Source organism: Pristiophorus japonicus, chromosome 15 (assembly GCF_044704955.1).
Source record: "Pristiophorus japonicus isolate sPriJap1 chromosome 15, sPriJap1.hap1, whole genome shotgun sequence".
NCBI lineage: Eukaryota > Metazoa > Chordata > Chondrichthyes > Pristiophoridae > Pristiophorus > Pristiophorus japonicus.
The window spans coordinates 141,003,178-141,025,078 of NC_091991.1; the positions used below are offsets into that span (position 1 = coordinate 141,003,178).

A 21,901-nucleotide genomic window follows, 5' to 3' on the forward strand; every position below is an offset into this window, starting at 1 on the left:
AGGCTGGGAAATCAAAATCCAGGGGTATTCAACATGCAGGAAGGATAGACAGAAAGGAGGGTCTAGTGAGAAGGAGGAACTGAAGGTTATCCTTATTAGGTGGGAAATTGTGTTGGGGAAATTGATGGGATTGAAGGCCGATAAATCCCCGGGGCCTGATAGTCTGCATCCCAGAGTACTTAAGGAAGTGGCACTAGAAATAGTGGATGCATTGGTGATCATTTTCCAGCAGTCTATCGACTCTGGATCAGTTCCTATGGACTGGAAGGTAGCTAATGTAACCCCACTTTTTAAAAAAGGAGGGAGAGAGAAAACGGGTAATTATAGATCGGTTAGCCTGACATCGGTAGTGGGTAAAATGTTGGATTCAATTATTAAAGATGAAATAGCAGCACATTTGGAAAGCAGTGACAGGATCGGTCCAAGTCAGCATGGATTTATGAAAGGGAAATCATGCTTGACAAATCTTCTAGAATTTGTTGAGGATGTAACTAGTAGAGTGGACAAGGGAGAACCAGTAGATGTGGTGTATTTGGACTTTCAAAAGGCTTTTGACAAGGTCCCACATAAGAGGTTGGTGTGCAAAATTAAAGCACATGGTATTGGGGGTTAATGTACTGATGTCGATAGAGAACTGGTTGGCAGACAAGATGCAGAGAGTCGGGATAAACGGGTCCTTTTCAGAATGGCAGGCAGTGACTAGTGGGGTGCCACAGGGCTCAGTGCTGAGACCCCAGCTATTTACAATATACATTAATGATTTAGATGAAAGAATTGAGTGTAATACCTCCAAGTTTGCAGATGACACTAAACTGGGTGGCAGTGTGAGCTGTGAGGAGGCGCTAAGAAGCTGCAGGGTGACTTGGACAGGTTAGGTGAGTGGGCAAATGCATGGCAGATGCAGTATAATGTGGATAAATGTGAGGTTATCCACTTTGGGGGGCAAAAACACGAAGGCAGAATATTATCTGTGTGGTGTCCCTGCACTTTACTACAAAATCACAGGCATGTACTGCAGACACAGTCACTACGTGACCTTAACCTTTATTCCCCAAGACCAAGGAGTATCGACCCTGGGTGGGACCTCCCCTTTTATACCTGGAAACCCAGGTGAGGAGTGTCTCCCACAAGTTCACCCCCTGTGGTCAGGGTGTGCATTTCTAGGGTATAAGTACAGTGTACAGGAGTTGCATGAAGGTTACAGTTACATGAAGGTTACCGTTGCATGATGGTTACATACTTGACAATCTGAATGGCAGCAGATTAGGTAAAGGGGAGGTGAAACTAGACCTGGGTGTCATGGTACATCAGTCATTGAAAATTGGCATGCAGGTACAGCAGGCGGTGAAGAAGGCAAATGGTATGTTGGCCTTCATAGCTAGGGGATTTGGGTATAGGAGTAGGGACGTCTTACTGCAGTTGTACAGGGCCTTGGTGAGGCCTCACCTAGAATATTGTGTTTAGTTTTGGTCTCCTAATCTGAGGAAGGACGTTCTTGCTATAGAGGGAGTGCAGCGAAGGTTCACCAGACTGATTCCCTGAATGGCAGGACTGACATATGAGGAGAGACTGGATCGACTGGGTCTGTATTCACTGAAGTTTAGAAGGATGAGAGGGGATCTCATAGAAACATATAAAATTCTGACGGGACTGGACAGGTTAGAGGCAGGAAGAATGTTTCCAATGTTGGGGAAGTCCAGAACCAGGGGATACAGTCTAAAGATAATAGGTAAGCCATTTAGGACTGAGATGAGGATAAACTTCTTCACTCAGTGAGTTGTTAACCTGTGGAATTCTCTACCGCAGAGAGTTGTTGATGCCAGTTCATTGGATATATTCAAGAGGGAGTTAGATATGGCCCTTAAGTCTAAAGGGATCAAGGGGTATGGAGAGAAAGCAGGAAAGGGGTACTGAGGTGAATGATCAGCCATGATCTTATTGAATGATGGTGCAGGCTCGAAGGGCCGAATGGCCTACTCCTGCACCTATTTTCAATGGCCCCCAAGTTTCCACATGATTTGCTCCTGATTTTTAGGAGCAACTGGTGGAGAACGGAGTATCTTAGAAATCGGAATTCTCCACATTTAAGTTTTCTGGAGTTCTAGTCAGGTAGAACAGTTTCACTTTTGAACAGAATTTTTTTTTCAAAAGGGGGCTTGTCCGGCCACTGACACCTTATTTGAAAGTTTCCACAGTGAAAACGTACTCCAAACTAACTTAGAATGGAGCAAGTGAAAAGATTTTTGTAGGCTTGAAAAAACCTTGTCTACACATTAAAAAATCAGGCGCAGGTTACAAATTAGGCGTCGGGAACGAGGTGGGGGGGGGGGGGGGGGTGGAAGGGAAGTCATTAAATTCTACAATAAATCCTTAGTTATACTTATACAAATATTATACAAATAAATCCAACCTGAATAAAAATTTATAAGCAAAGAAAAGATTAAATAAACCATGTTCCTACCTGTGTGAAAGTGCTTCAGGCAGGCCTTTCAGGCAGCGGTTTGCCGTCGGGACCGACCGATGGCAGGGGGGGGAGGGAGGGAGAAAGCTGCAAGAAGCCTCAGTGCTGATCATGTTAAAAATTGAACAGCTACAAAGAATTTGAATAGTCTCAAACAAGTGCATGTGTCCCGTTTATCAGTCTATCTTTAATTACAGAATGCACTCCCTCACACACAGAAATATCAAGAAAATTAAAATGCAAGCCTTTGCAAGGGTTCAATAAACAAATTTTCACTTTTTCTGCAGCACTTTTTAAAATGGCCGAGTGCCAATGTTTACTTCAGACTGCGCGTGCGCGAACGCTCCAACGCGCACGCGCAGGGTTGCCGGCACCAAAAAAACTCATTTAAATTGTACCCGCCCCCTCCTACTTACAAAATCGGCGCGAGTGGTAGGCTCCGCCCCCTGTGCGCCGTGCCAAGTAGACATCGAGCTGCAAAGCGCTCGAGAATAGCGCGTTCTTTTTCAGGCGCCGTTTTCGGCGCGAAAAACGGGCGCCCAGCTCAGAGGGGCGCCTGTTTTGCCGCATGTGGAAACTTGGGGCCGTTGTCTCTATGTTTCTATCCTTCAGGGAGAACAGGTGCAGATGTTCCTGGTGCCATCACCTGTTCTGGGTGGTGCTGCATTGTGTCGAATCCTTCCCCTATATTGGCACTGAGGATGGCACTTGTCTTCACCATGACCCCTGCCATCTGTTTCAGCTCATCCAGGATGCTCCTTAGTGCCTCTAAGGGCAATGCTCATCCAGTATCCTTCTTTTTAGAGCAGGACACCAAATACCTGAGTCTACAGGTTCAGGAGCAGTTTTAGCTCTCTCCACCTCTCTTCATAGTTCAAAGATCAGAAACCTAGCATCATCATTTTACCCAACCTTTTAATAATCATTTTTCTTTAATCATTTTGCAACTGTTTACGATCATGAGCTTCTGTCATCCGCCCACATACCAGGGTACAGTGCTTTCCAGATATCGCGCTTTATTCATTTACTCCAACTCAAAATGAAATATTTTCCTTAATTTATAGGTCGTCTGCAACCTGGAGACCAGATTCTTGAGGTTAATGGTGACACTCTGGTGGGAGTGACAAATGAAAGGTACAGTAGTCAGTTGATATGAAAGGGACTGTCTCAGTCAAGCACACCTCATTAATGGCCTGTTCAGGTTACAGATTCTGGCTATTAAATAGCCAGCCACAATTTTTCAGATATGAAACTGCCGTCTGCTTCTTTATATATTTAGATAGCCCAGCCTACTTTTAATTTATTGGCTGCTAGAAGTCTTGCTAGAACCTGTACTGCTGTCAATGAAGATTTATTTTTGCAACAAAACTTACTATTTTAAAACAAAAAATGTTAATACAAAGATGCTGGATGTATATTTTGCCAGTGGCCAGTAATCTAATTCCCTACCCCATCAAACTGCAGGGATACCTCTGGTTCCTTTCCACCGCCCTGTCAAACAGTAAACACCTCACTCTGTGATTCCCTCACCTGGGGCTGCTGTTAGAAACTTAAAGGCTCAAATGACCTTCATCCAGTGCCAGCAGAGGCTCATTCGTTTTGCAGGCAGGACAATCTTCTGCTGGATTTCTCACTTTCGTCTGCCAAAATGTAAAAGCACCTTTTAAAACAAACATTTTTATTGGTACAGCTCCTGGCAGCCAAGGAAGAGTCAGTGTTGGCCCATGATTGCACAGAGCAGTTGCTTAACTGCACCTGCCTGTTTGTTTTCAAGGAACAGGCCCGTTCAAGCCAGGCAGTAAATTTTCAACCTCAGCCAGCCAGACACAGAGCGCTGTGTGCTTAGGGGTGCCAACTCTCCAGGAATGCCCTGGAGTCTCCAGGAATTAAAGATTAATCTCCAGGACACAGCTGTCAGCAACCCTGGAGAAAACTCATCGGGGAATTAATTCATTATTTATTTCATTTTCTTTGAAGTTTTGTTTATTAGTTATAAAAATATTGGAGATGGGGGGAAAATAGGCTGTTTGATCGACAGTCAAGAATCATCCAACTGGGCAATGAAGAGTCTGTTCACTTCCCCATTAACGTGGGAAGGCGGGATGCCCTGAGGATGGACATGTCGGGCAACTAATGGTGGTAATGTGGGGGCGAGGCTGTTGGAGGCGGGGGTGGTCAGGTGATGAAACCTCGAGGCAAAGGTCCAAACAGAGTTGGTAACATGATGTGTACAGGAAGTGCATATTGAGAATTCAACCCTGCACTCCCCCATGAGTTTCCATTCATTAAACTTTGCATTCCTGGCACTCAAAGCTCTGGTCTGGGAGCTCTGACGAAGCCAACAGTATTGATCTTATGTAAATAGGGTCAGTTTTACACTTTTGACCTGACTCTGGAGGTCATTTCAATACTAGAACTGGAATCAGACCAACCAGGCATAGAACTTAATTTAGGAATGACTGGAGGATTGAAATGTGGCTGAGCAGAGGACTGACTGCTCATCTGGCCTTGGAATATTAATGTTATTATGCTGCCTGGCTATGAATTCTCATTTAATAAAGAAAATAATTCTAAATGATATTATATATTTTTTCTGTTTATGATTTAAACTATGTTTCTTAGTCAGAAAGTCTCATCATTACCTCTTGTGTTGCTCCACAGAAAATGGCAACTTTAAAATGAACCCTGTTATTATTTATTGAAAGTTTTTTTGCTACTTCTTCTTCCTGTTACTTATGCAATCCAACTGCGGCAGTTTAAGTCCTTCAGTTGCAATGACAGCTCATTTAATACTATGAACTATGTGTACATCCTGCCACTGTGGTCCAATTATTCCAATGTAATATTGCCTGTAGCGAGTCTAATCCCCCATGGTTGCTGCCTGCAAGCGCTCTGTACACATCACCAATAAACTCCCTGCATGCATTTGGCCCACTGTCAACATGAAGAACCGACACCATGGCCTATAAATGTGGCCGTTTTTTGGGCGATAATCAGCCCACTAAGCGCCAAATATGGCAGGCAGGAAGTTCATGCAAATTTCTGGTGGGAAGTGCGCCACTCACCATATTGAAGGAAAAAAATCCAGGGCCCACCCCTGAAACAGGAATTGGGCCAATAAGGGGCCTAATGCCTGTTTGAGGCCCTCACCACAGGATTGGTTTGCCCTGAGGCAGCCTGCACCGACACCAGCAGCGGTGGCACCTGGTAAAACCAGAACTTGGGATCGCCTGCTACCAAAAAGCTAAGCTGTTGACATTTACATACCTGAATGTGGAGCCAGGACCAGCAAGAGTGATCCTTCTGACCCCACATTTGAAGAATGTCTTCTTGGTAACATTTGCTTTTTGATATTTCCAAAGGATAAATGTACATCTGAAAGAAAGAAAGGCTTGCATTTATATAGCGCCTTTCACAATCTTAGGGCACTGCAAAGCATTTTACAGTTAATGACGTTCTTTAGAAGTGTAGTCGCTGTTGTAATGTGCCTGGATTTATTAATACCCTCTCTTTTTCTTATTTCTAGTGCAGTGGAAATCCTTCGAGCAGCCTCTTCAACCAATGACATGCGGCTGATGATAGCAAGAGATGATCAGGGCAGGTAAGAGAATTGAACTACAAGGATGTTGTCTCCTGCACTGCCTCTTTGAAGGGGTCTGACATCCCCAGCATGCCCCTCACGTCTTGATGAGTGGTCCTCTTGCGAATCAGTTTTGGAGCAGCAGTTCTTAGCCACCGTTAGGTTTGAGCCCGAAATCAGAAGCAAACCAATTTCTGGAACATTGTCTCTATAATAGCTGAAGGTGTTTTCAATCTACTTTACCTATATCCATGTTCAAAGTTCATACCACGCGAGTTCAAAAGGCGTTTGTTGCTAGAAACAATAGTACTTTTGAAGTGTAGACACTGTTGTAATGTCGGAAACATGGCAGCCAATTTGTGCACAACAAGCTCCCACAAACAGCAATGTGATAATGACCAGCTAGTTTGTTTGAGTGATGTAAATTGAGGGATAAATAATGGCCAGGATAACGGGGAGAACTCCCCTGCTCTTCTTCGAATAAGTGCCGTTTTCATAGCGGCAGATTTTGTGGCGTGGGGAAGTGGGACACTTCATTAACATATTTAAATCAGGCTCCCACAGAGCATTTGGGAACCTGATTTAAATGTAATAATTGCTGAGTGGGCAATGTTCCCTTTAAGCTCACTGGCTTTTAAAGGGGGAAAAAATCCCACGTGCGGAATTCTGAATGGGTTGCGCGATCCCCCCCACCCAAAAAAATTAGAGAGAATATTGCGCCCAGTGTTCCCCGGGGCTTGTGAAACCCAGCACTTAAACGGAGGCGGGAGCATTTGCCTTTTCCAGCAGGAGTGCTCCCCCTCGGCCCCTCAAGAAAGCCTTCAGCCTCCCCTCTGCCGATCACAGCCTCTCTCTCTCCCCCACTACCACCATTGCAGACCTCATCCCATCCCCAAGCACTGGTCCAGTTACGTTTCTGGTCAATGGTGACCCTTAGGATGTTGATGGTGGGGGATTCGGCGATAGTAATGCCGTTGAATATCAAGGGAGGTGATTAGACTCTCGCTTGTTGTAGATGGTCATTGTCTGACACTTGTGTGGCGCAACCGTTATTTGCCACTTATCAGCTCAAGCCAGACTGTTGTTCAAGTCTTGCTACATTCGGGAATGGACTACTTCATTATCTGAGGAATTGCAAATGGAACTGAAAACTCTGCAATCATCAGCAAACATCCCCACTTCTGACCTTATGACGGAGGGAAGGTCATTGATGAAGTAGGTGAAGATGGTTGGGCCTAGGACACTGCCCTGAGGAACTCCTGCAGCGATGTCCTGGGGCTGGGATGATTGACCTCAAACCACCACAGCCATCTGCCTTTGTGCTAGGTATGACTCGTGCCAGGGGAGATTTTCCCCCTGATTCCCATTGACCAGTTTTACAAGGGCTCCTTGATGCCACACTCGGGCAAATGCTGCCTTGATGTCAAGGGCAGTCACTCTTAATTCGGCAATTCAGCTCTTTTGTCCATGTTTGGACCAAGGCTGTAATGAGGTCTGGAGCTGAATGGTTCTGGCCGAACCCAAATTGAGCATCGGTGAGCGGGTTATTGGTGAGTAAGTGCCACTTGATAACGACACTTGAAAACATCTTTCATCACTTTGTTGATGATTGAGAGTAGACTAATGGGGAGGTAATTGGCCAGATTGGATCTGTCCTGCTTTTTGTGGACAGGACGTACTTGGGAAATTTTCCACATTGTCGGATAGATGCCAGTGTCGTAGCTGTACTGGAACAGCTTGGCTAGAGGCGCAGCTAGTTCTAGAGCACAAGTCTTCAGCACGACAGCTGGGATGTTGTTGGGGCCCATAGCCTTTGCTGTATCCAGTGCGCTCAGTCGATTCTTGATATCAATGGAGTGAATGGAATTGGCTGAAGACTGGCTTCTGTAATGGTGGGGATCTCAGGAGGAGGCCGATATGGATCATCCACTCGGCACTTCTGGCTGACGATGGTTGCAAATGCTTAAGACTTGACTTTACTTCAGTCAGTCGTATTGCCTCTTTGTAAAGATGATATATATTTAATGAGTACAAAGCATTTGAGGATCTAAGAGTGACTTTAATGTGTGGAGCTCTGGGAAGGAGCCATAAGCATGTCTGACTTGTATCCCTTGTCTTATACCAAGGATCAAGCTTTGAAATTCTCCTGAGGGTGGCCTAAAGGCACCTCCAGTTCTCATGTATATTTTTCAACGTATTACAACAACATCATCAGTGAGGTGTGTATATGAATTATAAATACCAATAAAAATCTGAATTAAAAGTGTACATGTCCTGTCTCTAACAGCCATATAGGACTACAGTCTAGGACTCAGTGGAAATGATTGAATGAACGCTTAACATATTCCTTTTGATATGCATTTCATATAGAGCTTTTGTAACCAACCTATCAATCTAGGCCGGATGCAAACCTGGATTCTGACATGTATGGTACTTGCATGTTGTTAACTGAACACTAGAGGGCCCCCTAATGGGAGTAAGCACACATTAGCAATGACACTCCAATGTCTTATCTTGTATTGCCTTTGCTACCGTTTGACAGAATATTCTTGAGGGTCTGGAAATAAAAGCAGCTAGTTATTGCCAGACCAATTTGAGTGGTTACTTGGATATAACAGATGCTGGAAGTGATCCAAGCTATAATCTGTTGGCTGTGCAATCCAATATTTCCATTCATTTTGAAATGTTGATGGCCTGATACTCTCATTCACCTCTTAGGCTGAAATCAAATTGTATGAGATAAGAATCGTGCTAAATCCAGTTTGACCCAACTCAAAAGCAATAATTTGTTTCAATGACTATAGATATGATATCCTTCAAACCCTCAATCCCTGTGGCCATTATTTAATAAAACATTCGCGGATGAAGTTTAAAAATAGAAGGTTTATAAAAAATACTTTGATGCAGATAAATTCCTCTATTTATGGAAGGACAAGGATCTCTTTAATCTTTGCACAGCACTAGTGTACAGAACGCATGCTGCAGTCTTTGAGGATCAATAGAGAATTTCGGTGCGTCCTGGCTCTTTCAAGACTGGAATCAGATTAATTTAAAACACTTCAGGCTGTACGGTGCCATTCTCCTCAAACATTTACTCAACCAAACATTTCTATGTAGGTTAGAAACAAGCATTAGGATTGGATCGAGTCAGCCACCCTCATGGTGTTCTATTCCAAATGAGGCTATTAGAGATTTTTGGTATCCATCTTCTGCCCGACATAAACTTGTGCTCATCCAAAACTCTACTGCCCGTATCTTAACTCGAACCAAATCTTGTTCACCCATTAGAACCTGTGCTCACCGAACTACTTTGGCTCCCAGTCTGGCAAACGCCTCAATAAAAAAATTCTCATCTTTGTTTTCAAATTCCTCCATATCCTCGCCTCTCCCTATCTCTGTAATCTCCTCCAGCTCTACAAGCCTTCAAGATCTCTGCACTCCTCTAATTCTGGCATCTTGAGCGTCCTTGATTTTAATCGCTCCACCATTGGTGGCAATGCTTTCAACTGCCTAGGCCCTAAGTTCTGGAATTCCCTCCTAAACCTCTCCACCTCTCTATTTTACCCTCCTCCTTTAAGACGTTCCTTAAAACCTATCTCTTTGACCAAGCTTTTGGTCATCTATCCTGATATCGCCTTCTGTGGTTTGGTGTCAAATTTTGATTGATAGCACTCCTGTAAAGCGCCTTGGGACGTTTTGCCATATTAAAGACGCTATATACATGAAAGTTGTTGTTGTCAGGGAGGAGATCACTGCAAAGCCCTTGGAATATTCTTTTCAAATATTTATGGAAAGCATGAGGAGGAACAGGAGGGGTGGGGGGTGCAATCTGGTTTAGAACCATTATGTTTGTGTGAGCTCGCTGAAAATTTCTAAAATGTTAGCTGGGTGCCAAAATCTGTCTTTTTTAGGATAGACTTTCTTCATGTTTGCTAATGGTGAGGTGCTTCATCTTCCCACAGGACATTGTGAGCAGTGCATCCAGTATGGTGAACATTAGCCAAACCCATCCTTAGGTCTATGGGGGTTATTTTGGTCAAAACGTCAAAACAGGTGCTAAATTGGTACTTATAAGACATGCCTGTTTGAAAGCCTGGATTTAGCACACAATTTTGGTCTTAATTGCTGATTACCATAATTTGACCTTGCCTGGAGGCATTAAACTAGAAACCTATAGGTTTAGCATGTGCTGATTAAATGCAATTTTCGTGGATTAATATATGTAGGCTCCTCGCACCCACTTCCCCTGAAGGTGTGCAGTGCTCTGGCTGGCACAAGGCAGCACATGAAAGGATGGCTCAGTAGAGACCGAAGGAAAGGGCGCACAGGTTCTCCGATGCAGCACTGGAGGTCCTGGTGGAGGAGGTCCAGAGGAGGAGGGCTGTTGTGTACCTGCAGAGGGGAAGGATGCCACCTCGCCCTCCTGTCCCTCTCTCCTACAGTAGCTGGTGCTGTTCTGACTGGCCTCATGTCCTCCTCCCATTCCTGGTCCAGACCTAGGGGGTCCCCTAGCAAGATACCGATGACCATGCATTCCCTTTCACTTGGTGACCCCTATAAGGTGTCCAATAAGGTACTCTTTTTAGATGAAGACCTCATAGGATTTCCAGAATAAATGTTGCTCAAGTGTTGGCGAAGTCTTGACAAAGTGTCCCAGAAAGTCTCCTAATGCGTTTCAAAGGCCCTCTTCACAGCTTTAGCAGCAATGAACATGAAATAGTGTGTATACCTTTAAGTAGCACTTGAAATCAATATCAATGCCGTATTTACTTCCAAAGAGCTGGTCGCTGTTAGCAGAGGGCGTTAGTTGAAGCGTTAGCCACTAAAATGCCGTGCAGCCTCTTTAATGAGCGAACATTTTAAGTGGCAATCAGTTGTGTAACGAATTATCTGGACAACTCTTCCTAGCACTGGCTTTACCAAGATGGTGCCTCGCGCTAAACCGGCATGCAGCTTGAGACCCCATCTTAGCCACCTCGGATGCTCTTTAGCACTTAAAGAATTCGATGAAAATCGCCCCCTATGTTTCCAATTATTTTTGGTGCCTTGTGGTGCATTCATTATAAAAGTAATTAAAAGTGTCAACAAATTTTCAGCAAAGCAAACCACAAATCTCAAGTACTACTTATACGAAATGGACCACCTTCCGAGATCTCTACGCTCTTCCAATTCTGGCCTCTTGCACATTCCCGATTTATTTGCGTTTCCTCCTCGAAGATGCTCCTTAAAACCTACATCTTCAACCAAACATGTGGTCACCTGCCCTAATATCTCCTTCTGTGGCTCGGCCTCATATTATATCTGATAATGCTCCTGAGATGTATTATTATGTTAAAGATGCTATATAAATGCAGGTCGTTGTTGTCTCATTCTCAACCTGTAAACTGGATAAGAGACAGATTCTAAAACTGAGGGACAAATAACTAAATTCAGGGACAATACTACGCAGAGCATTACAAATAGTCAAATAATCCAATGTTTTAATTATATGCTTCTAATAAGCATAATGCTTTGTTATGGTTTCCACAAATCTAAATTTAGGCTATTGGATCAGATTTTGCGCTTCTCAATAGGAATTAACACTGTACTAGAAACAGAAAATGCTGGCAATACAGGACCATCCGCATTTGTAAAGAGAAACATTAGACTAACTTCTCGGGCATCAATCATTCATGCAAATGGCCCTACTGTGTATTTACAACATTTTCAGTTTTTATTCCTGTTTTCAGCGCTGCAGTTGTTTTTATCTCCAGAGATTAATACATGTGGTATTGTGGTGACGCATACTTTAAAACAAGGGTTCTCAACCGGAGGTCAGCGAGAAGATTGAGCCACATTTGACACCACAACTGAAATATATGATGTAACTCTATTCAAAAAGGTCATTTCAATAGTTTTCAGTAATTTAAACATCCCTAAGTATTTTCCCCCTGGTAATCATACCTTTTCATTTTGAATAGGAGAGAATTTTCTAAATTATTGGAGAACAATGGATCCAGAAGTAGTACGGGATCAGCGGGCAATTCACCGATCCCACCAGGAACTGGTAAGTTTCATTTTCTTTTTATGATAATACAAAGTATTTCCAAAGTTTGTCATACAGTAAAACCAGTTGTATACTGCAAAGGACTCACACTTACTAAAGAAACTTTGTTGCTGGTTTGGGCTGTCTCATTTAGAGCCAGTTTGAACAGCCTCTGACTGGTGAAAGTTTGTGTGCTGACTGTGGTGATATCTGGTGCAGTACGTACTGCTGCAAAACACTTCTTGTGATCTGAGCTTTGTATGTTAAATACACTTTTTAATATAAAGCATAACAGTCTTTAGAAGCAGAATTCAAAGTACTCAATATAGAAATATGAGCTTTTTTCAAAATGTATCCCCTCTAAACTCACTGTCTCTAAAAATCCACCATCACTGGGCACTACCAGCCCACACAGCGATATGTGTGCACACTAGGTCCGTGCAGCAGAGCTGGTCTCCAGATGACTTGGGTAATCCTTGCCACTGGACCAAGACCAAGCTCTGTCAAACCCGTGTGGTGGCTGGTGTGCAATGGCCACCACACGTTAAAAAATCCACGCACAGGCATCTTCCACCCTTCAATATGCAGTTCGGGATCTGGAATATCAGGTCCTTCATTGAAACACCTGTGAACTCATCCCTTTTTGGCGGGGAAGCAAGTCATCCTCGATATGAGTGACCGCCTATGAAGATGATGATCAGTATGAGTGGCAGCAGATTTTGGGGTGGGAACCGCTTATGGCCAGGTCTCCGCTCCGTTCAAAGAGTTCTGGGGTTTCCAGGGGATGTGGACAGGCCGTTCTGGTGTCTGCCCCTTGCTATCTGACGTCATGGATGGAGGTGGGCCATGGAGGGAATGGGTTCTCCGGGCGGAAGTCCCACCTGTCTCGCTTGTAGATCACCCAAGAAGCCTCCAAGAAGCAGAGGTAAGGTATTTTTGAAGAGAGGGAGGTGGGGCCCACAAGACTATTTATGTTCAGTTTCATTACAGCAGCCGGTTGTGATATGGAGCTGCTCATTGCCTCTTCAATCTACCTCCCGCTACCACTGCTGCACCATGGCTTTCTAACACCGCCATTTCACGGCCAGCCTCACCAGTGGGTGCTCCAGCTACGGCGACACTGGCACACGTTAACTTCCCCACTGTGTGCTAATTACCAGGCCCCAGGAATTCTGATGAAGTCAGGCATGTATGTGAGTGGCATAAAGAAAGTCCCACTCCACCTTTGTTACCGTGGCTGAATGAGGTTGTGTGTTTTGGAGGTCCACCAGCTCCAGAGATGCAGTGGTTGACATCTGCATTTGCCTGCGAGTCTCGTATGTATATCTAACCTTTCATTGTACCAGTGAGCCTTGTTCCTGAGGGTGGTCGGTGGTGGGGGGAGAATTCGACTGATTGACTGAATGAAAGGAAATTGGAGACAGCCATTTTGATGGCACCATAATCTTTTGTGCGCTGCTTTATGGTGAGACTTTAAACACGCAATGAATGTAGAGATTGAGATAAGAAATCCTTGCATTTCATCTCATTTTGTTAATTATCCTTTTCCCTTTCCCCTTCGGATTTGGAACAGGCAGATCTTTACACAGAACATCATCAGGGAGATGTTTACAGCGAACATCATCAAGCCGATCTTTACACCGAACATCATCAGACTCCTCATCAACTTCCACGAGTCCTCGACTGCTGACCACTACCAGTTCTCATAACTCTTCCAATGGAAACACTGGAACTTTACGTCGCTCCGATGCACAGTATGTCTGACAACTGTTTATCACTTTTGTGAAGTTATTTGTGTGGCGTTCATCACATTGTTCCCTAACCTAATCTATTGATATACACAGCCTATCAAACCTCAGATTGTTACTGGCCTGTTTCTGTGCATCAAATGCCATTTAAAATGGGAGTACCTCCATAACTTCAAGAGCTTTCGTGCACTGTACAATATCGTGGCATAAAAAAAAATGTCATCACCTTTGCATAATAACATTTCACTGCTTTCATGATGCGGCGATCTCTCTGGAATATTTAATACATTGACGCTGTAGCCTGGAATTTCTGCCCACACGTGCTGATCTTGTTCAGGAGCTGTGACCGACTGAGGTGGAAAGTAATCTGAGGTTGAGTTCCTGCCTCCGTACCTTTCTCCGTAGCCAAGTCTGTCAGGGCAAACTACTCCCGCCATGTTTCTGCACCATTTGCACTCTTCAAACTTTAGATGCCAGGGAGGCCTGTTGGGTCCTGGCATCGAGCAATCCGAAGTCAGCAAAGGGATCCCCAGGAAAGAAAGAAAGAAATTGCATTTATATAACGCCTTTCACAACCTCAGGACGTTCCAAAGCGCTTCACAGCCAATGAAGTACTTTTGAAGTGTAGTCACTGTTGTAATGTAGGAAACAAAAACTGAAGAGGTTTTCTGTGCTCTTAGAGAAATGCTGTGCGCATTTCCCGTCGGTAAAAACCAAAAATGCGCTGCCCACTTCTTTCCCCTGCTGTGGGAGGCCCTTAAGGCTTACCGCAGCAATCTCTGCACTCATATTGGATTGACCCCTCAGCAAAGGCCGGAAGCCTATTTCCCAAATGTAATTGACCCCGGGACCAGGAATACAGGCAGAGTCAACGGGGCATCTGCAGGGCAAGTGAAAGTCCTGCCCTGCCAGAGATCTACTACAATTAAGGGGCCAAGGAGGAAATCCTATGGCAGTGCGCCAACTAAGAGAGCACACAAGTTTACTAATAAACAAAAGTGACTAGATCTTAAAAACTTGAATGATTGTTTAGAAACTGCATTATGCTGGTGTCGAGCTGTGACCTGCTCCCAATGCCAAGAAACATCCCCTATTTGACAATGTTGGCAGTCATAGAAAACTGAAAATTTGAGTGCAGGTGCTGACTTCTGTTGAGGCCAAGTGGTACCAGAGACAGACAGAAGAAATGAGGTGTCAGCCAATGCTCTTGAGCGCTGCTGGATTTATATCGGTCCGGATTTTGCGATGGATATGACGGCGTACTCTGAGAGTAGGCTGTCATACTGCCTTTGAAATACTCTGCAAGTTCGGGATTTCCGCATGTGCTTCCGCATGCTCTGCATCCCAAACTTGCAATCTGTCAAGGTACACCTTGACTGACAATCTGCTCCGCCTAGAAACTCACAATTGCTGGTGCAGAGTGGGGCTATTTGCCCAGTAACTGCCCAGCAACTACGAAAAAAGCTCTTACTGTTGCTGAAAGCAAGCGTAGGAACCTGTTCCACATCGTAAAAGAAGATCTGCAGTTGAAAAGTCATCACTTTGCATTTCCCCGATACCAAGACAAACACAGGATAGCACCGTTTACAATCTTATCAATCGATTTTGATTGGAATTGAATTGCAAAATGATTAGTCTGCCCTTACATGTTTTCTTAATAATGCTGCAAAGCAATTTTAGGAGTATATATATTTTGGCCTTTTACTTATATTTTCCTAAGAAATATTGGCAAATATATCTTTGTAAAGAGAAACCTGATAATTAAACTTGCAATATGTTCAGCCCTTGTCTTTTGCTGCAGTATGATAAGGTACAGCCCGAATAAATTATCTGACAACTCTGACGTTCTCTGTTATAAAATGTGTACCAAAACTATCTTTACTGAACTTCATTTTAATTACTTGGGAAGTTGAATAAGAAAGTTAAATAAAGTGAACATCTATCAGATTTCAGTGACCAATTCTATCCTTTCAACTCAAAAATGAACAACATTACAAACAATATAATGCATCCATAGCAAGGAAAATGGATTTATTTATTACTAATCTAAATGAGGTCTGAATAATATATTTTAATCCTGAACATTAACATTGAATATATGGCTGGGGATCTCTTTCTGAAGTTCAGCATCATTACTTGTACAAGATTTAAAACATTGCTGGACATTTAATGAGCATCAAAACAGGAAGTTGTATACATAGGGAGTAATAAATTGTGAGTTTAGATGAAAATAAAAATGCTGATATATGAAAATAGTCCAAGTAGCAGTTTAATTAAAAGTTTCAAGAAGGTTTTGGAAGAGTCTTGAAAGGTTTTAAGGGGAGTGTGAGAGAAGTTTCTGTGGGCGTGGCTTAGTTTTGATAGCTTTTGTGGGTGTGTCTTCCCTTACTGTACACTGCGCTCCTGGCCTTCCTGATGTAATATGCACACAAACGCTGCAGCACTGGAGAGGAAGTCTCCGTTCTGGGCCTCGCAGGAGGTAAGCACGTATTCTTTTCGTAGGCCAGTGTCATACTCTGGAGCTTCACTGCCAACTGCAATTTTTGGCCTATCATCTCAAGCATGCCAGGTGACATGTGCAAGATGCTACTTTGGCAGTAAAGCGGGGCGCTCAGTGTTGGTAATGAATTGTAATAAACTAGACATTCTTTATACAAGGTGTGCAATTGGAAAAACGTTCCCCCGTCCCTTATGTGAAGAAACATGCATGCGCATGTGTCAAATTCTGCTTTGTAATTTTGCTTTAAGAACATAAAAATCATTTGCATTTTGAATAATCACAATATTTTTGTCTCTAAAGAACCTGTATTTATTATACTCTGTCACAGTTTATGTTTTAGCTTATTTCCTCCTCTTAGTTGCCATAGTGATGATGGAATTCAGCTCATCACCATCAAAAAATCAGGAGCCCTTGGACTGACGGTCACAGGAGGGTCCAACAGGCCTGATGGACCCAAAGTGTATATAGAGGATATCATCTCCGAGGGAGATTGTCAGAAGGTAAGAATGAAATAATCACGATAGGTGCCCAAAATGTTTTTGAGGTCAGATCTATATAAAAGAACATAAGAATATAAGAAATAGAAGCTGGAGTAGGCCATTCGGCCCTTCGAGCCTGCTCCGCCATTCAATAAGATCATGGCTGTTCTTGTACCTCAATTCCACCTTCCCACACTATCCCCATATCCCTTAATTCCCTTCATTCCCCAAAATTTATAGATTTCTGTCTTGAATATACTCAACAACTGAGCATCCACAGCTCTCTGGGGTAGATCATTCCAAAGATTCACACCCTTTGAGTGAAGAAACGTCTCCTCATCTCAGTCCTAAATGGCCGACCCTTCTTTTCAGTCTGTGACCCCATGTTCTAGATTCCCCAGCCAGGGGAAACATCTTCTTAGCATTAACCCTGTAAAGCCCCTTAAGAATTGTATATGTTTCAATTAGATCAACTCTCATTCTTCTAAACTCCAGGGAATAAGTCTGGTCTATCAATCTCTCCACATAGGGCAATCCCTTCATCCCAGTGAACCTTTGTTGCACTCCCTCTAAGGCAAGTATGTCTTTCCTTAGGTAAGACCAGAACTATAGTTCCTGTGGCTTCACCAATGCCCTGTATAATTCTTTACTCTTTACTCTTATACTCTAATCCTTTTGTAACAAAAGCTATGTCAAAAGAATTGACTCAACTCTTTATTTATCATATTCTGATAATTAAAGTTTAAATAACTAATTTGAGGTCTTGTAATTGGCTGATTCAAGAGCATTAGATGATTTATATCTTTCACCTGGAGTTCAAATTTAAGTGATAACTATCATGCCCTTATTTGGTGATTGTTAGAGATTTTGCGTCTACTCTAGATATACTCTCAGGTTCAGTGCCGCCTGTAAACGGATCCTATGTCCTTTACAATCAGGAGTTCAGTTTGACTGCCCAATGTCTAGTCATGCAATAGCATGAATCTCTGTGTTAAATGAACTGAATACTGTAACCTCACATGTCCCCATGTGCCTTTCTTCAGGCTTCTGAAAGGCAAACTGATAAACACTTTCGTCAGATGAAGCCAATGAAAAGAAAAAGCAAGAAGCTGGATTGTTTATCAGATTATATGTGACTGAACAAAGCAGTTAATCAGGAATTTTAACTTGTTCCTTAACACTTCCTGTAACATATGTAACAAGTTACACCCTCTCTGTTTGCACTCTTCACACCAATATCTTTTGTGATTGCTTGACCCTAATCTACTCAGGGTGGCCCTGACCTGCGAGCGACCATCAGCGGCAGGTCGGGGCCATAAAAGGAGTGGTGAGCGGCGGCCCCTGGACCACATGGCAGCATACCACTGCAAGGTACAGCATGAGCTGGTGCAGGAGGGCAACGGCAGCGAAGAGGGACGTCATCAAGGTCTAGGTCGCTGATTGGAGCGTGGACAGGTACAGCAGGAGCAGCGAGGTCGGGGTGAAGGAGCGGCGAGAGATTGTAGAGGGATGTGATCGGGGCCCAGGGGAGGCGGGAGTTCGGGGCCAGAAGAGGCGAGGGCCCAGGGGCAGCACTGGCCAGCCCACACTGATATGTGTGCGCACTAGGTCCGTGCAGCACAGCTGGTCTCCAGTTGTCTTTGGTTAATCCTTGCCACTAGACCAAGACCTAGTTCTGTCAAGCCCGTGTGGTGGCTGGTATGCAACGGCCACCACATATTTAAAAAAAATCCACGCACAGGCATCTTCCACCCTTCAGGATGTAGTTCGGGATCTGGAATATTAGGTCCTTCATTGAAACACCTGTGAACTCATCCTTTTTTGGCGTGGAAGCAAGTCATCCTCGCTTCGAGGGACTGCCTATGATAATGATGATGATCTACTCAGGGACCTTGGCCCCTCTAGTGCTAACTTTCCTTCCCAGCTTTAGCAGACAACCTCCCCAATTGTGTGTTTTTTCTTTTCTATTCTTGGCTCCTGAGCTCTGACCTTCTTTCTGTCCAGAGGTTGGCCAGTAGGACTGTCAATCAAACCAGGTATTGTCCCCCCCCTCCCCCTCCCCCCCCCCCCCCCCACAAACCCCCACCCCTTGATGGAGGCCACCTAGAAACTACCCGATGCTATTCCCAATTGAATAGGCCATTGCAATATTCTGGATGGCTCACAAGAGAGAAGACACTGTGGCATAATTACCCAATGTCAGGCCATTCCGCCCAAACAGTCTATGCTGGCGTTTATGCTCCACACGAGCTTCCTCCTGTCTTTCCTCATCTAAATAAATCATCATAACCCTCTATTCCCTTCTCCTTCATATGCTTGTCAAGCCTCCACTTAAATGCATAAATACTATTCACCTCACCCACTCTGTGTGGTAGCGAGTTTCACATTCACACCACTCTTTGGGTAAAGAAATTTCCTCTGAATTCCCTATTGGATTTCTTGGTGACTATCTTATATTGATGGCCTCTAGTTATGCTCTTGCCCACAAACATAGAAACATAGAAAATAGATGCAGGAGTAGGCCATTCGGCCCTTCGAGCCTGCACCCACCATTCAATATGATCATGACTGATCATGCAACTTTAATACCCCATTCCTGCCTTCTCTCCATACCCCTTGATCCCTTTAGCCGTAAGGGCCACATCTAACTCCCTTTTGAATATATCTAACGAACTGGCCTCAACAACTTTCTGTGATAGAGAATTACACAGGTTCACAATTCTCTGAGTGAAGACGTTTCTCCTCATCTCGGTCCTAAATGGTTTACCCCTTACCCTTGGACTGTGTCCCCTGGTTCTGGACTTCCCCAACATCGGGAACATTCTTCCTGCATCTAACCTGTCCAATCCCGTCAGAATTTTATATGATTCTATGAGAGCCCCTCTCATTCTTCTAAATTCCAGTGAATATAAGCCTAGTCGATCCAATCTTTCTTCATATGTCAGTCCTGCCATCCCGGGAATCAGTCTGGTGAACCTTCGCTGCACTCCCTCAATAGCAAAAATGTCCTTCCTCAGATTAGGCGATCAAAACTGTACACAATATTCAAGGTGTGGCCTCACCAAGGCCCTGTACAACTGCAGTAAGACCTCCCTGCTCCTATACTCAAATCCTCTCGCAATGAAGGCTATGGAAACATTCTCGCTGTATCCACTCTATCAAAATCTTTCATAATTTTAAATACCTGTACCTCTATTAGGTCACCGCTTAGCTTTTTTCAAGTGAAAAGAGATCCAGCCTCTTCATCCTTTCCTGATATGTATACCCTCTCATTTCTGGTATCATCCATGTAAATTTTCTCTGCACCTTCTCCAGTGCCTCTATATTCTTTTTATAATATGGTGACCAGAACTGTACGCATTAGTGGTTTAACCAAGGTTCGATACAGGTTTAGCATAACTTTCCTACTTTTCAATTCTAAATCTCTAGAAATAAACCCTCGTGCTTGGTTTGTTTTTTTATGGCCTTACTAACCTGTGTCACGTTTAGTGATTTGTGTATTTGTGCTCCAAGATCCCTTTGTTCCTATACCCAACCTAGACTTGCTCCCCTCCAAGTAATAAGTGACCTCCCTATTCTTCCTACCAAAATGTAATACCTCACATTTATCTGTGTTGAACTTCATTTGCCAATTGTATACACATTCTGCATATCTGAGATATTGAGATTCTGTCCTGTCTGAGATGAGTTAATGGGTGTAATTTTTACTTTTGGGTGATCGTATGAAAACGGACGATATCAGGAGAGATATATAATGGGTGACTAATCCGATATCACCCGTTTTACTCTATTGCTCAAAGCCAGAATTACTCTTATTGTCTCAAGTCAAAATATGGGAAGGAATATTCCACAAACTGATCCATCTGGTTTTAATACACTTCATTGCTCCTCACTTTAATTTGCTGTGGCGGATCTTAATCCCTAGTGAACTGAATTTAACTTAATAGTAACAATTTATAAAAATCATACCAAGATCATTGCAGGGGAAATAGTCAGAATTGATGAAATGTGACAATGATGTGTATCCAGTTTTGAGCTAGAAAATATTAAACACTCTGGGCTAGAAATCACGTAGCGCCCCATTTGGGGTGATAATATTTGCGGGAGCACAACAGTATTAGCAGGCGCTACACAATTGATTCCGACGGGAACTTCCGCGTTCACGCTCCAGGAGGGAAGGGGAGCGTTAAATCAAACGCCACCATTTCCCTTGGAGCACTAAAGGGAGTGAGAGGGGTGATAGTGACAGAGCGTTGCACAATGTTCCCTGCAGCGCTGCCTTAAAGAGAAGGGCTAATGCTGCGGACATTGAAGCCGAAGGCTGGGAATGGTCATCGACGGTACCTGCGATATGCGCAGAGCAGCCCCAAGCTTTCTAAAATTGTGCAGGGCTGATCAATCGCAGGCTGGAAAAAATCTAAATGTAGCACACTGGGGACACTATTAAATTTTGACCTACCTGACCACCACTGCCTTTAATTAGCGCTACCCAAGCAGCCAGCCAAGGTGACAATGCCTCCTACAGCTGCCTTTGTTGACGCCCGGCGATGTTGCAGGGGGTGGAAGCGAATTTTCCATCTGGGGCAATAAGGGGCCACTGCATACCAGATAACATCATGATCTCGGGGGCACAGGAGATCGAGGCGGTAGGTTTTAGCGCCAGCACTAACCCGCCATGGAAGTTCGCGGAGGTCAGTGATTTTGCCGCGCCCGGTCGGTAAGCCTTTAGCATCCCGTTATTGCCCCCCCGCCCCTCCCAGAGGTGCTAAGGAGGCCAATTTCTCTCCCAATTTCTCCCCCTAAGGTTCTAGACTACTCCATCCTAGTGCATGGACACCAGGTAAGATATGCTGAATATTAATATGAGTCTGGCTGGATGGTGCAGTATCCTTTCACCTGATCGAATGAAAGTATTTCTGCTGGCTGTAATGCTCCCAAATGAAATAGTTTGGGAAGTCAAATGGAGTTCCAAGTGGGCCTCGGCTCACAGCAAGGTCAACTGGGCACAATTTGGCACCGAATTGGCAATCTGACTTAGCGATCCAGGGTAGATTTTTGTCTTCACTGTCTGGGAATCTGGTTATTGAACCCTCCTGATTTTCCTTCCA

The 21,901-nt window shown here is 44.0% G+C and overlaps 1 protein-coding gene across 1 annotated transcript in view; it reads left to right on the forward strand.

Moving 5' to 3' along the window:
* Positions 1-21,901, forward strand: part of LOC139225891 (syntaxin-binding protein 4) — an 85,058-nt gene that overhangs the window by 18,686 nt on the left and 44,471 nt on the right. The window contains exons 4-8 of the mRNA XM_070856757.1: positions 3,526-3,595; positions 5,988-6,062; positions 12,002-12,087; positions 13,640-13,820; positions 16,673-16,814. Coding sequence (XP_070712858.1) covers positions 3,526-3,595; positions 5,988-6,062; positions 12,002-12,087; positions 13,640-13,820; positions 16,673-16,814 — 554 coding nt within the window. The remainder of the gene's footprint in view (positions 1-3,525; positions 3,596-5,987; positions 6,063-12,001; positions 12,088-13,639; positions 13,821-16,672; positions 16,815-21,901) is intronic.